This window comes from Leishmania braziliensis, chromosome 35, assembly GCF_000002845.2.
Source record: "Leishmania braziliensis MHOM/BR/75/M2904 complete genome, chromosome 35".
Classification (NCBI taxonomy): Eukaryota; Euglenozoa; class Kinetoplastea; order Trypanosomatida; family Trypanosomatidae; genus Leishmania; species Leishmania braziliensis.
Genome location: NC_009326.2, coordinates 1,817,055 through 1,830,154, shown reverse-complemented (window position 1 = coordinate 1,830,154; position 13,100 = coordinate 1,817,055). Strand labels below are relative to the sequence as shown.

The window sequence follows — 13,100 nt, the reverse complement described above, 5'->3', positions numbered from 1 at the left end:
TGTGAAAATTCTCAACGAGTAAGCACTGAGAGACAAACCAGGCACGCCGACGCGCACGCACGCAAAGAGAAAGGGGGGAGGGGAAAACGAAAACAGCCAAAAACAGCCGAGCAAACCAAACGAAAAAAGCACCAGAGGCCAACAAAAACAAAAGGAGAAACACAAAAGGGACGGGGCAACGTGCCAGCAAAGTGTACAGAGCAAACAGAGAGAGAGAAGAACGGGACAAGCGAGTGGCAAGAGAGAGAGAGAAAAAACAAGCAAACAAAGCGAAAAGGAACGGCGTGGGGAGATGCGGGTTATCGGTTCAAGACGAAACCAATGTGGAGAAGGACATGGGCCATTAGCAACACAGAGAAGACTCCCATGTGCAGAGAGAGGGGGAGAAGTGAATGCGGGAGGGAGGCACATGTGATGCAGGTGCGGCAGGAATAAAGCAGCCAAAGCGCAACGAGCACAGTGAGAAAAGCACAAGGTCTATGCTACAGAAGCTTCAGCGCTACTCCAGCATATCATGCCTAACTACCCGTTCGACGGCAATTAGCAGAGGAGCAATCACTCAGCAGAGTGCAGGGCTGCGAAATAGTGCTGGAAGTAATGAAGGTGAGCGGGAACGCCGTGCCGGGCCTTATTAGGATCATGACGTAGACAACGTACACGGACAGTCCCTGGAATTCATGAAGTGAGGGCACAACTCGCGAAGCCCGCATCAGAGCCACTAGAAACACTTACCGGCCCATCACCCAACCTCGCTGCTGTCGTCGCTCACTTGCTGTGCACGTAGTGGCACCTGTCTCCGTACTGGCATCCTTCTGCAGTACCAAAGAACTTGCACACGCGCGATGGGACAAAGCCGCCACGACCCAGACCTCCACGCTTCCCGCCGCGGCGGCCGCTACCACGTCGCTGCTCCTCCTCACGATTATCCTCCGTCTCCTCGTTACGAGTGCTAGGACTGTAGCTGCTGTTGGGGGACGGCGCCGGAGTCGGGCCTCGCACCGGGGAGGTGGGTGCGCCGCTAGTCGTGGTCGTACTCCCTGTTTTGGTGCCGCTCTCGCGCTTCTCAGTCTCTTTCTCCGGAGAGGAAAAGCTCGCATCCGCTGGCGAGGTCGCAGTGTTACCACCGTTGATGGACTGCAGCGTCTGCTGTTGCTGCTGCTGCATCTTTGTGCGAGGCTGCGGCACCTGCACCCCAGCCTTGCTCATAGGTAAGGATTGATACGGCGTCACCGGACTCTGCGCGCCACTGGAAGTGACCGCAGGCCGCCTAGGCAGGCCAGGCCCACCAGCCTCCTCCTCTGCACCTACTTCGCTGGTTGTGTTCTTGCGGTGGAAGCGCATGGCGGGCTCGTCGCTATCGCTTGACTGGCCCGGTACAGCAACGCTGCTAAACAGAACCTGACGGATGCGCTGACGGTCTAACATGAGCGGAATACCGCCACGGAGCTTCTTCTCAAAATCTACGTACTTCAAGCCCCGCAGCTCTTCTATGTTCACATCCGTCAGCAAGTGCGTGATCGCGCTCTCCGAAACACGTGCGGTCAACAGCATTCCACGCAGCTCCTCCTTCTGATTAGGCCAGCGACCGTTAGCGGCGTTGGTCCGCTCCTGCTGCTGCTGCTGTTCATGTCCGTCGATCAGGGTGGCTACACGCTGCGGCGGGTGTGACTGCGGCTGCAGCTGCGGTGCCACAGGCATTTGTTGCGGCAGCCGTTGCGGCAGCGACGAGGATACCTCTACCTTATTCACCATCACGTGGATGTGGTGGTGGTGATGGTGAATAGGGATGTGGCCTACACCACGCAGCGCTGGCGGGGGTGCGCAAGTCGTCGGGGCGTTCGTGGCAGCAGGGGCGGATGTGATGGAGGCTGGGGTCGATGAACAGGTCCGAGCAGCAGGCAAGCTCATCTCCGGCGCCGGCGAGCTTGTCGAGCGGGCAGAAGCAGCTGCAACCCGCTCCTCGGTGGCTGGTGGCGACTGCGTAGCGGACGGCAGCTGCACAGCTGCCGTGACCGCAGGTGGGGGCGCGGCGAAGCGGTGATGATGGTGATGGTGGTGAGAGAGGGGTATGTGGTGCTGGTGATGGGCGAGCGATTGTGCCCCGCGCGGCGCCGGAACGTTCGCGTTTCCGCCAAGAGTCGCGGAAATGGTGCGCAGAGCGACTCCTGCCTCCGCAACAGCGCTATTACTATTGGTACTAGTCGAGTTGGCAGGCGCGCTGCCGTTGGCGGGTGCCGTGGCTGCCGCTACTGCCACGTTCTTTTCAGTACGACGCTGCACACTCAATGGGGCGGGAATGTTCATGGTACGCGCCTGCGGCTGTTGCTGGGATTGCTGCTGTATCTGCTGCGTTTGGTGCTGCTGCATGGATGCGGACTGCGATGACGGTGGGGTTAGGGTGTGCTGCCCGGTGGGGTTGATATTTGATGTGGACCCAGATGCCGTGTTGCTGCCAGCCCAGTCACTGGCGGGGGCACTGTTGGTTGCCATTGCGCCAATGCCGAGGTGGTGGTGATGGTGGTGCATCGGGATCCCCGGCCCACCACGTCCTATCGTCGGCATCGGGGAAACTGTGGTGGGCTGCGGCACGTTAGGCGCCCCTGGCGTGGGCACGCGCGGCTGGTTGCTCGCCGGTGACATTCGCGGCATCAGAAGGTTGTGCTGGGGTATCACATTCATTGCACCTCGCTCCATCGACGGCGACTTCGAGGATGTCGCGGAGGCGGCAGCAGAAGAGGAAAGATGATGGTGCGGGTGACGCGATATCACTCCTGCACCCGATACAGTGTCGCTCATGGACTTATTCACGGACACCTCTGTGCGACCGGTTGCACCTGCGCCCATCCCACTCATCAGGGCGGCACCGACCCCCCGGGGAGCAGCACCAGAATCTACGTGGACGCCTCCCATCGCGGTAGCGCCGCGATGCGGCCCTGAACCGGCACCCCATTCTCGACTCTCCTCGCGTTGAAAGAGTACATCGCTATTGGCGCGTAAATCATCGCTGCTACGCTCCCTGCCTGGGTCGCTGGGCTGGGGGGCGAGGCCGCTGCTGCGGTACGGCTTCTGTTGTGCGGCCCCGTCGTGATGCGGAGAGCTGGCGGTGACAGAGTTGCCGCGAGGATCGTGCGGCGACCCATTTTCGCCGACACTGCGGTATCCGTGGCGCTGTTGTGCGCCACGGTAGTAGCTATTACTGGCACCCTCAGCACCGCGACCACCACCACCACCCCCTCCACCGCCCTGCATGTTGTAGCCCATGCCGTACATGCTACCGCTCATGATCGATTGTGCGTACGTGATGACCTGGTCCAACATAGATTTGGAAAGAAGGGAGACGAACAGGGTGTCGGCGCCGGTGTAGGTGAGGATGGTGTTGACAAGATACTCCGTATCTTCGCCGAACTCCTCAGAGAGGATCTGGGTCAGCATTATCTGCATCTGCATCGAAAACTCCTCAAACCCTACCTGCTTTAAGGCAGCGTCTACAATGGCAATGTAGTTGCGCGACAGGTTGTTGTACACATCAACTACTGATTTGTTCAGGCAACCGCTACGGTAGATGAAGGGCTCAATGGTTGGGGCGAGCACACCGAAGTTCTTCCGGACGTGCGCAATAACCGGTGGCACATGTTCGTCCGTCTCATTATCCACGGGGGAGCCACCGGCATGAGCAGCAGTGCCAGTGTCTGCTGCTGTCGGGTTAGGAGTAGTTGGAGATGCTGCGGTGAGTGATGAAGAGCTCACCGGCCTATCCGACTGCGCCTCCCCCATGGCCTTGCCATGAGCATCCACGCCAGACATTTGGGGGCCGTGCACTGTGTTCGAGTTACCCTCGTTCGTACAGCACACACGACCGCGGACACAGAGAAGAAGAGATGTGCTTCACAAAGGCCAGGAGGAGGCCGATTCTGCCTCCGGTGGGGCGAAGCACGCGTGTTAGCACGGAAGGCGACAAAGTAAGGAAGTTGCTGTCGTTCTGGCCGGGTGCTAGCAGCGGTGCTAATGACTACTGGAGCTTCAATCACAGCACTCTCTATGTGCACTCCTCACCAGCCAGCCTCTGATGCAGTGCTGGGTGAGTATGAGCCTGCGTAGGAGAAGGAGAAACGGGTAGATGCGTGAGTTCTGATAGGTTGGAAGAGGGACCAGGGGGAGTGCCAGAGGAGGCGAACGAGGCAAAAAAGGGGAGTGAAAACCAAATAGCGATGGAGACAGAAGAGCCAAGAAAATGTCCCTTTAGAGATGATAGAGGGAGAACACGCAGAAGGAAACACAGAGAGGGAGAGAGAGAGGAGAAAAAGAGAAACAGAAAAGCAAAGCACGCGGAGCAGAGACGAAGAAGGCGGTGAAGCGGAAGAAAACAAACGAAGACAAAGAAAACGTGCGCCAAAGAACACAAAGAGGGAGAGGCGTAAGAGGGAGGGAGTGATTGAGGGCCGTGCCAGATCAAGGGTGACTGTGTATAGATGAGGATGCTTTCCTCCGTCTATCCGTGGGGGTTTCTAGGGATCTTTCGCTTCGTGCGCGTAGCTTTCGTGAGGGTGAAGGTAAGTAAGTCCACAAGTAACGTTGCGCCTACAACGAAGACACATCCGAAACACGGCGAACAGAAAAAAGGGAGGCGAGCTCAGCGAACAACACAAACGAGTCCCAACTCGAGAATGCTACGAGATAACAGAGAGGAAGGAAAGAAGGAAAAGCCAACAGTGGCCTGGTGTGAGTGGTGTAACTGCGACGAGAAGCGACAGGGAGTGGAAAGGTTAGCTAGAATCGCGAAGGGCGGCCGCGGTGAATCGAGCTCGAGCGCGCACGTTGCCTCACAGAGAGCGTTGTGGAGTGCGTGGGAGTGTGAGTGAGTTTGTGTGAAACGAAAAGAGAGCACGGGAAAGAGAGAGAGAGGCACAGACACACACACACACACACTAGCAGAGGCTAAGAGAATCTCGAGACGGTAAATCTGAAACGTTGAAAGGATAGACTGCGGAGCGGCTAAGCAATGAGCTAATCTCACGCACACGTACACACAAAGTAATAAAAAAGGGAGGAAAGAGATACTTAAGAGAGAAAAGAGAAGGAGTGCAAATAGGAAGGCAAACACACGAGCAAAATAAAAGAAAGTGGAGGAGAAAAGGGGGAGCTGCTAGAAATCAGCAACACAAAGAACGAGGAAGAAAGGAAAAAAAAAAAAGAGAGAAACGAGACGAAGGCGTGTGTGTGTGTGTGCGTGTGCCACCTAACACTCCACGTGGCGACGAGCCAGAGTCAGAATTGGACGGTAGAGAGAGAGAGCAAAAGAGTGAGAGACGACTGCTGTAGAGAGATTTCCGGCTCGTCGTCCACACAAACCTGAGTGGGGATCTGATAAGACAGCCTGATCACGTTGGTCTTGTGTGTATTTGTGTGCGAAGAGCGCTAGAGCGAACACAAAGCTGTCCAACAGCCCAGAACAGAAATACCGAGCTGGAAAAATGACAAGAAAAAGGGGGGAGAAGGCGAAAACCGACAAAAACAGTAGGCGCAAAGCAGGGGCGTTGAAAATGTGACTTGCTAGCCGATGCGCGTCGTCGAATTCCGTGCCTCTTGGCGCTGCTCTAACCTTCAGAGCCACTCTCTCTCTCTCTCGCTCGCTCGCTCGCTAGTTCACACGCTCTGAATCTCTTTCTTGATTCTTGCCTTGGGTGAAAACGGTTGCCTACGCAGGCAGGCGTCAGCAAAATAACAAAGAAAAAAGGAAACGAAAGCGCACGAGTCAAGACGCGGGGGAGCGAGAGAACAAGAGGGAGCTGACGAAGAACAACAGAAAGAGAACAGCCGGCAGGAACTCATTCAAGAGAGAGAGAGAGAGGCAGAGCAAAACGAAGAGCACACACGCACAAAAGGCAAAGAAAGACTGAACAGACCCGACAGCAGACGACGAGGAAAGAAGAGGATGGAAAGAACGAAGCGGCGCCCTCACGGGATCGCCTCCTCTTGTTCGTTCTTACTCAGTCACTTCTTCTCGTGCTCCCTTTGCCTTTTAGACGTCCTCGATCGGGCAATCTCTTCCGATGGTGCACCCTGTCTACAGTTTTGCTCCTGCACCAATGCACGCGCCCCTCGTCCTAGTTGGTGTTGATGTGTGTTTCTTGGTTTTCGCTCTGTACTGTCTATGGGGCTCCTTTTTTTTTACCTCCCTATCCCCTTCCTCGCCAGGAGCGCACAGAGTGCACGTACGCCTCTTCCTACTCTAGCAGCACCGTGCAACCGTAAAACCCGGCACACGAGAAGGAAAAAGTCACCAACGCTCTTCGGACGTGTGTATGATTGTGCGTATCAAAGTGTACGCGTTTCGTGTGCTGTGTGCCCGAGGGATTAAGCCTAGGCAGGGGGGCGAGTGCTGTGGGGAGAAACGAAGAGGGAGTCAGGGGAAAGTTGTGGTGGGTAGAGGGGATGGAAGAGAGGAAAGGAGGAGACGTCGTCTCGAAGAACACTAAAGGAGTCTGGAGAAAGATGCTTTGCTTGTACGCCAAGAAAGGGAGTAGGGTACTGCGAACGATACTTGTCCTCCCACACACACATACACCCGCGAAGTTCTCCCCTACTCACAAATACACTGACGTGGGTGAAGCAGCGCAATCAGCACAAGATAAAAGAGCAAGCAAAACCCTAAAGCCAGACCCCGTCGTTCTCGGGCGTGATCAAGCGCGTGAACGTGAACGCCTGCGTGTGCCGAGGTCAGCCCACAACAGTTGAAGAGGGCGCGAATGAGATAGAGAGAAGAAGGGGCTAGAGAGAAGAGTGAGAAAGGGAGGAGGAGGAGGGGGGAGGGAAAGAGGAGGGAGACCAGAAAACAGCGAAAAGGCCAGGAAGCAACTAATGGTCGTGAAACGAAACCAAGAGAATAGAAAATGTGTCAGGTGAGTGAGTGAAAAAGGGTGGGGGGTGGGGACAGAGAGAGAGGAAGGAGGAAGGGCGGGGAATCAAATTGGCAAGGGAGCAAAGACAAGGGAAGCTACAAAAAAAAGTGAAATGACAAGGGTCAGAGACTTAAGATTGAAAAAGGGAGTGAAAAGCGAGGAGGTGGAGCATAGAGCTTTGGTGCGTGGGTGCGCGATCGTGTTGCGGATGCAGAACGCGGAGTAGTACGAGTGGAAGGCAGATGCGTGTATATGAATTGGGGTGTCGTGACGTTGATGAGTGGCAGAAAAAGGCAAAGACGTGCAGTGGAGAGGAGATACCGGAATTGAATCGACTATGCCTTAGGGAGAGCAGCAGCAGTAAGAAGCCATCGCTTTACTAAGAAGGCGAAAGAGTAAGAAAGGTGGATTTCCGTGAAGCGCCACAGCATGGCCACCCGTTAAGTGGAGTAGGTCCGTTCATAGAAGACAGGGATGACGCGAAGAAAAGCCATGCAGCAACCTCTCCCCTCCTCACATCGCCCCCACTCCCATGACGCATAGCCCCTCCTCCACGATGAGGGGATCCCTTAAGATATTTTCTTCCTGCAAGGCCTTTTCCGCAAGATAGAGACGCATACACAACGAATTCACAAGAGACGAAAAAATCAGGATAACAAAGTAGGTGTCGGAGAGTGTGCAAGCATGCTTTCCTTCCTCTCCACGTGCCCATTCTCTGTCATAGAGCCTCACTTCAACTCCACTCGACCCTCCGGCCTGCCACAGGCCCATCACCTGGGGCGAGGCAGCCGAAGACACGCACTGCAGCACTGCGCCGACACCGACATCAGGGCACGGTTCCTCCCACTCCGCAGGTCGCTCCTCACAGCCGCTCCCCGTCGGGCAGGGCGGGATGTGCTTGAGTCATGGTGACACTCGGCCAATCGTATGGATGGCACAGGCGTGCTCACCGTCGCAGGCCGCTCCGACGCCGCGCCATCCACGACCCGACCGCCGGCATCCGTAGCGGTGCATCGCCCTGGCCTCGCTACATTGTGGGCACCTGGCCCCGTCAGCGCCAGAAGCGGTTTGGCATGGGCAGAGGATAGGGGAGCTCTGCTTGGCTTCCCCACACAAAGTGAGTCCTAGGTCCTGAATACCAGGCACTGAGGGGGTTCCCCCAGCCATCAGGAAGGCAGCAGAGGAAAACTTGAGGTGCGCTCACGCACGCAGACAAAGCAACAGACACTGCACGGCCTTCGCAACAGTAACATATCAAGATAACCACCGACAAGAAACACACACACAGACAAAAAAGCTCGCCCACACCGATCCGCATCAAGGAATACACGCGGCCGAGCGACGAGTCCAAAAGGAAATAAATAAAGACTTGACAAATTATTTTTCTTTGAAGCGAAACAGCGAGACAGGGCTCCTTTGGGGGACGTGCGCAGGCGATAGAGAGCTTCATCGGTAAGACTGAGGTATGCGGACGAACCCGCTGGGGCGAACAATGGCGGCTGAGCGCCTCCAGGCACACACAGGTGTACGTAAAGGACAGAGAAGCAGAGACAAGGGTAACGTGCAGCCGTTGAACATCGATTCGGCTACAGGCACATTCACATGCCCCGCAGGAGAAACCCAAACACGAGAGAGAAAAGGCGCAAAGGTGCATGGGTAGTGACACACATGCGCACGCAATGCACAAGTGCACCTCAAGCGACGATACTCCGCCGTCTCATCCCCTTTTTAACGTCCATAGCAAACACGAGCAACACGCACTTTCCGCACTCTGTCCCCACCCCGCCACTCATTCACTCCTTCCGTCCCGCACCTCTCTCTCTCTCTCTGTGGCAAAGATGACGGAGCCGCCGCCGCCCCTCCCCCTTCGCAGAGGCACACATGCACACACCTTTTGTTCCTTTTAGGAAGACAATGTCGTGGGCCTCAGATGGTACACCATCAGTTTACCTCTGCGGCACGCCCGTGCCAAAGCACGCGTTTGCGTGAGAATGTGAAATGAGAAAAAAGACACAGACAGCGACACCCATGCGGATATCAAAAACAAACAGATCATACGCCGACTCACGCGTCTTCTGGTGCCTGCCAGTCGCCATGGTCCCTGAATGGAGTCACAGTGAGTTACTCATAGTGTCAACAAAAGTACCTCACGCGCATGAGCTCGGACATCGGTGGACAACAAGGATGGCTCGGCACCGCCGCCACCGTCTCATAACTCACTCATAACAACAACCGAGAAGAGAGCAAAACAGCTCATTAGCCTACCATGAGGAGGGAAGCAGCTGACACACACATCCGTACGCTTGTGTGAGCATGACGAAGATGAGAAAAAAGGGAGAAGGTGAGAGTTACATGTGCAACCCTCTTCCTATTCCCCCACCCCCTTCCTTGCACACGCGAGCACGGAGTGCGTGGGTAGCGCTCACCAGCACTTTGCCTTGCTCAAGTCGCCTTTCAGGACAACGTGACCGCGGTTGAAGCCGCTCTCGGCCGGCACCTCCTCCTTGAGATTCACCTCCTTGACCTTTCGGGAGCCGTTGGTTTTAAAGAAAAGGCTCAGCTTACGATCAAGATCCTCGATAGACGTGGCCGATTCCGACTCGAACTGCGGCTTCTCCTGCTGGTGTTGCTGTTTCGGTAAGCTCTTCAGGTTCTCCACCACCTTAAAGCCCTGGTCCTTCGCGGACTGCTTCTGGCGCTCACTAACCTTGGCATGAGTCTGGGTGCGCTGGCCCTCCTCCTTGGCCTGCCGGCGACCACGGATGCTATCGAGTGTCTGCGGCGTCACTGTCTTGCTGTCAGTAATCATACCAGACGGGTTTCGGGCCACCTCACGCGCGATAAGCTGCTCAGTGGCCAGGTCCAGCACGTCGTCCGTGTACTTCTGCGACGGACGCTGCGATCTCTTGGAGCGCGGCTTGCGAGCGGGTACGATCGAGTCGCTGCCAATCTCTGATGTGCTGATGTTCTGGAAGATGAACATCATGATGAAGACGCCAGCCAGGGCCATGCCGATTGGGATGAGGTAGTCCAGCATGATGATGACTGGAGAGTGCTGGGAAGGGGGAGAGAAAAGATAAGCGACAGTGAACACCGAACGCGAAGTCTCTGGCAAGGGCCCTTTAGCAAACCACTGCAGTAGAAGCAACCGAAAAGGAAGAGAAGCGCAATGTGCGTTGGATCCGATGGAGAGCGATATAAACTAAAGCAATAAATCGATGTGCAAAGAGAGGGAGGCGGAGGGGGAGTGGGGGGGGGGGGGGCAAAATGCAGGGGAGGGTGTAGATAGCAAAGACGTGGGCGCACATGCGACGACAAGATGCGCGTCGAAGGGCTGAGAAACAATCAAGCTCCGTAGGCCGTAAACACCAAAAGTGGCGGGGAGTGCGAAACCTCTTCACACAGAAACTTGGAGAGGTAGTGTAGGGGATTGAGAGGTTGTAGTACAGAGAGGCTATTGACATGGTCGTATGGTCTGATAGAGCGCCCACACAAGTCACGAAGGAGAAAAAAAAATAGGATCAACTATTCATGACAGTATGCACACCTGCAGAGGTGCGTCGCCATCACATCAATCTACGTGCACCAGATTAAAGAAAAGAGGAGCGAGACCACTCACCCTCCTCTATATTCACAGAAAGGCGACCAGGAAGAGGAAGTACAATGGCAACACCCAAGCAAACCGTATTTACCCAGGCGTAAAACAAAGAGACAGCCACCGCTCTCTCACAAGCATCTTTGATTAGTCGACGGTATTGCCCTTGCAGTGGCGGCGTTGCGTGGTAGTGTAGGTTGCCCTCCGTTGCGAGCAGCTTACGCACCTCGTCACTGAATGAGTGTCCAGAGTAAAATGCCCTCGAACAGAGCACACACACATCCGGCTCGCTCCTCCCCGCACGTCTCACTCACTCCACACCCTTCCATTGGATGCCTCTTCTCGGAGTTAGGCTCACAATGCAGCCCCACCTCCTCGGTGACAGCGTGTATCCTTTCCGCGTTACTCGAAGAGCCGCTGATGCGGCGGCAGCTTCGACCTCATCACCGCCGCCGACGCCAGCAGGTAGTTGCTGCGACGAACACCATGCGAGAAGTACGGAAGGTATCGCTCAACGGTGTGCCCAACGGGGTAGACACATCGAAAGCCGCCGGCACACTGCAGCTCCTCCTCATACTCGCGTAGCATGAGCAACTCAGCCTTAGATAGGAGCGAGTCCTCGTTTCTCGGGTCGTTGAAGGTGGTTAGCAGCGGCCGCTCCAGAATGCGAAGGCTCGGAAAAGGATGCTTGCCAAATTTGTACGTGCGCTCCCCTGCCTGCCGTTGAATGCCGCGTGGTACGTAGGTGCCCTCCGCGTTGTCGGGGTCCAGCTGACTATCCCGACGATACGGAATGACACGCACCAGCGTCAATAGATGTGCCAGCATGCGGGACTTCACGGCCTTGTCAAGAGAGCTGGCTGTCGCCAACGATGGCATGATGTTAACCTCCAGCAGTCGCACCTTGAGGTTGGTGTCCGCCATCAAGTCCAGCCCAAACAGCTCGAAGCAGTTGCGTCCGCTGGAATCAGCGCAGTTGCGAGTCACCTCCTCCACGACACTGTGTTCAATACTGAGGAATGTCTTTATCACTACATCCTCGCACTCTGACTGAATGCGGTACCACGCATCCAGCCCCAGCGGGTGATGTGACGCCAAGTGCCGCTTGAAGTCGGAGAGGCACCACTTGATGTCAAGTGGATCATCACTATCGTAATCCTTACCGTTGCTTTCCTTGCTCAGCTCCGCTGTCTTGTTAACGGAGTAGTTGGTAAGGTGCACGTGGATGTTATCGAGGTCCTGGTCGGGTCCTCGGTACTTCTTTGCCGCAAATCGCACGAGACCCTCATCGAAGAGGTAGATCCGCAATGGGTCGAACGAGGTGACGACGCAGTAGAGCCGTAGGTCAAACTTCCGGCCATAGATGAGCAAAGGGTTGCCAATGTACCTCTGGCACACCATCTCCTTTTCGCGGCCCACCCCCCGCGGCATGGGGGGCACGCCCTTGAACAGATGGATCCCTCGTCCACAGCTCGACGCGCCGGGCTTGACAATGTAGATCAGCGGCTTCTCCGGGGTGCCGGGGTTCATCTCCGCATCGCGGCGCAGCTCCGCTTCGTCTTGCGGAATTAGGAAGGACTTTGGCACAATGTCGAAGGCGTCGTCGCTGAAGAAGCGCTGCATGCGGCGAATGTTGCAGGCCAGCCGATCCTTTCGCCCCACACCCCACGTGCCGGGGAAGTGGTTCACCTTCTGGTACGCGTTCAGCGAGGACAGGGTGTAGACGGTGGCCCGCTTGGCCCACAATATGTTGAAGTCTTTGTTGGAGTCCGTGTATCTGAGTCCGCCCGCCTCAAAGGCCTTGATGACAGCGCTGAAGGCGACAGCGCCGGGGCCAATCTTGTATAATCCCATTCGGTTCAGGTTGTTCTCGCGCACAGACACAAAGGAGAGGGAGATATTGGTGCGGTCGTCGGGGTGCAGATCGTCGTTAATTTTCTTTGGTAGACCTCGCCAATCCGTCGAGTCACGAGATGAATGCACGTACGACGTCGGGAAGAAAAAGCTCGCAGCGGAGGAGGGGTAGATAGGCATCACCACTGTAAGCAGCTTCCGCTTTACAGCGATCTGCATCGCAGCGTTCTCTTCGTCCTCTTCAGAGCCTTGAACGGTCGAGGAGGTTGTGGTGCAGCTGGAGTACGTCGTCACGGAGCTGGCGACACGGCTAAGAGCGACCGTGCTTGCGTCGCTCTTGACTATGGTGCGCGATGATGAGCGAGAGCGCGCCGCCGTCCCTGCGGGCACGTAGCGCGGGTCGGAAAAGTCCTTTCCTGTCGGGTCTGTCACATACTTGCCCACGACAATAGGAGGGTAGTCGCTCGCCCAGTAGGTGCGCTTGCGCGTCATCTTATCCGTGTCCTCGTTGCCTTGCTGTGCGTCCCACCAGAGACTCTGCGGATAGAGAGATGGCGTCGATGACGGCGCCGGCGCAACCAAGCCACGGGCCATGGCAGGCAAAGCGCGTGTCTGTCGCACCACACGGACCGGCTTGCGAGTCACGGTTGCGACAGAGGGCAACTTGAAGGTATCCGGCAGCGCCGGAAACGCGTTTGCCGACGCGCTCATCGTGGCAGAGAGCTGCCGGATAAAGGCGGCTTTGCTTTTCA

The 13,100-nt window shown here is 56.2% G+C and overlaps 3 protein-coding genes across 3 annotated transcripts; all 3 read right to left on the bottom strand.

The window, feature by feature from the left end:
• Positions 1-765: 765 nt before the first annotated feature.
• Positions 766-3,804, bottom strand: LBRM_34_4900 (conserved hypothetical protein; the record flags this gene model as incomplete). Its single annotated transcript, XM_001568538.1, has 1 exon — positions 766-3,804. One exon carries the CDS (start codon positions 3,802-3,804, stop codon positions 766-768), a length of 3,039 nt encoding a protein of 1,012 aa, XP_001568588.1.
• A 5,517-nt stretch (positions 3,805-9,321) lies between these two features.
• LBRM_34_4890 (conserved hypothetical protein) lies at positions 9,322-9,936 on the bottom strand (the record flags this gene model as incomplete). Its single annotated transcript, XM_001568537.1, has 1 exon — positions 9,322-9,936. The coding sequence occupies one exon, from the start codon at positions 9,934-9,936 to the stop codon at positions 9,322-9,324; it is 615 nt and encodes a 204-aa protein (XP_001568587.1).
• A 960-nt stretch (positions 9,937-10,896) lies between these two features.
• Positions 10,897-13,059, bottom strand: LBRM_34_4880 (putative tubulin tyrosine ligase; the record flags this gene model as incomplete). The annotated part of the gene is made up of 1 exon (XM_001568536.1): positions 10,897-13,059. The coding sequence occupies one exon, from the start codon at positions 13,057-13,059 to the stop codon at positions 10,897-10,899; it is 2,163 nt and encodes a 720-aa protein (XP_001568586.1).
• Between the last annotated feature and the right edge of the window lie 41 nt (positions 13,060-13,100).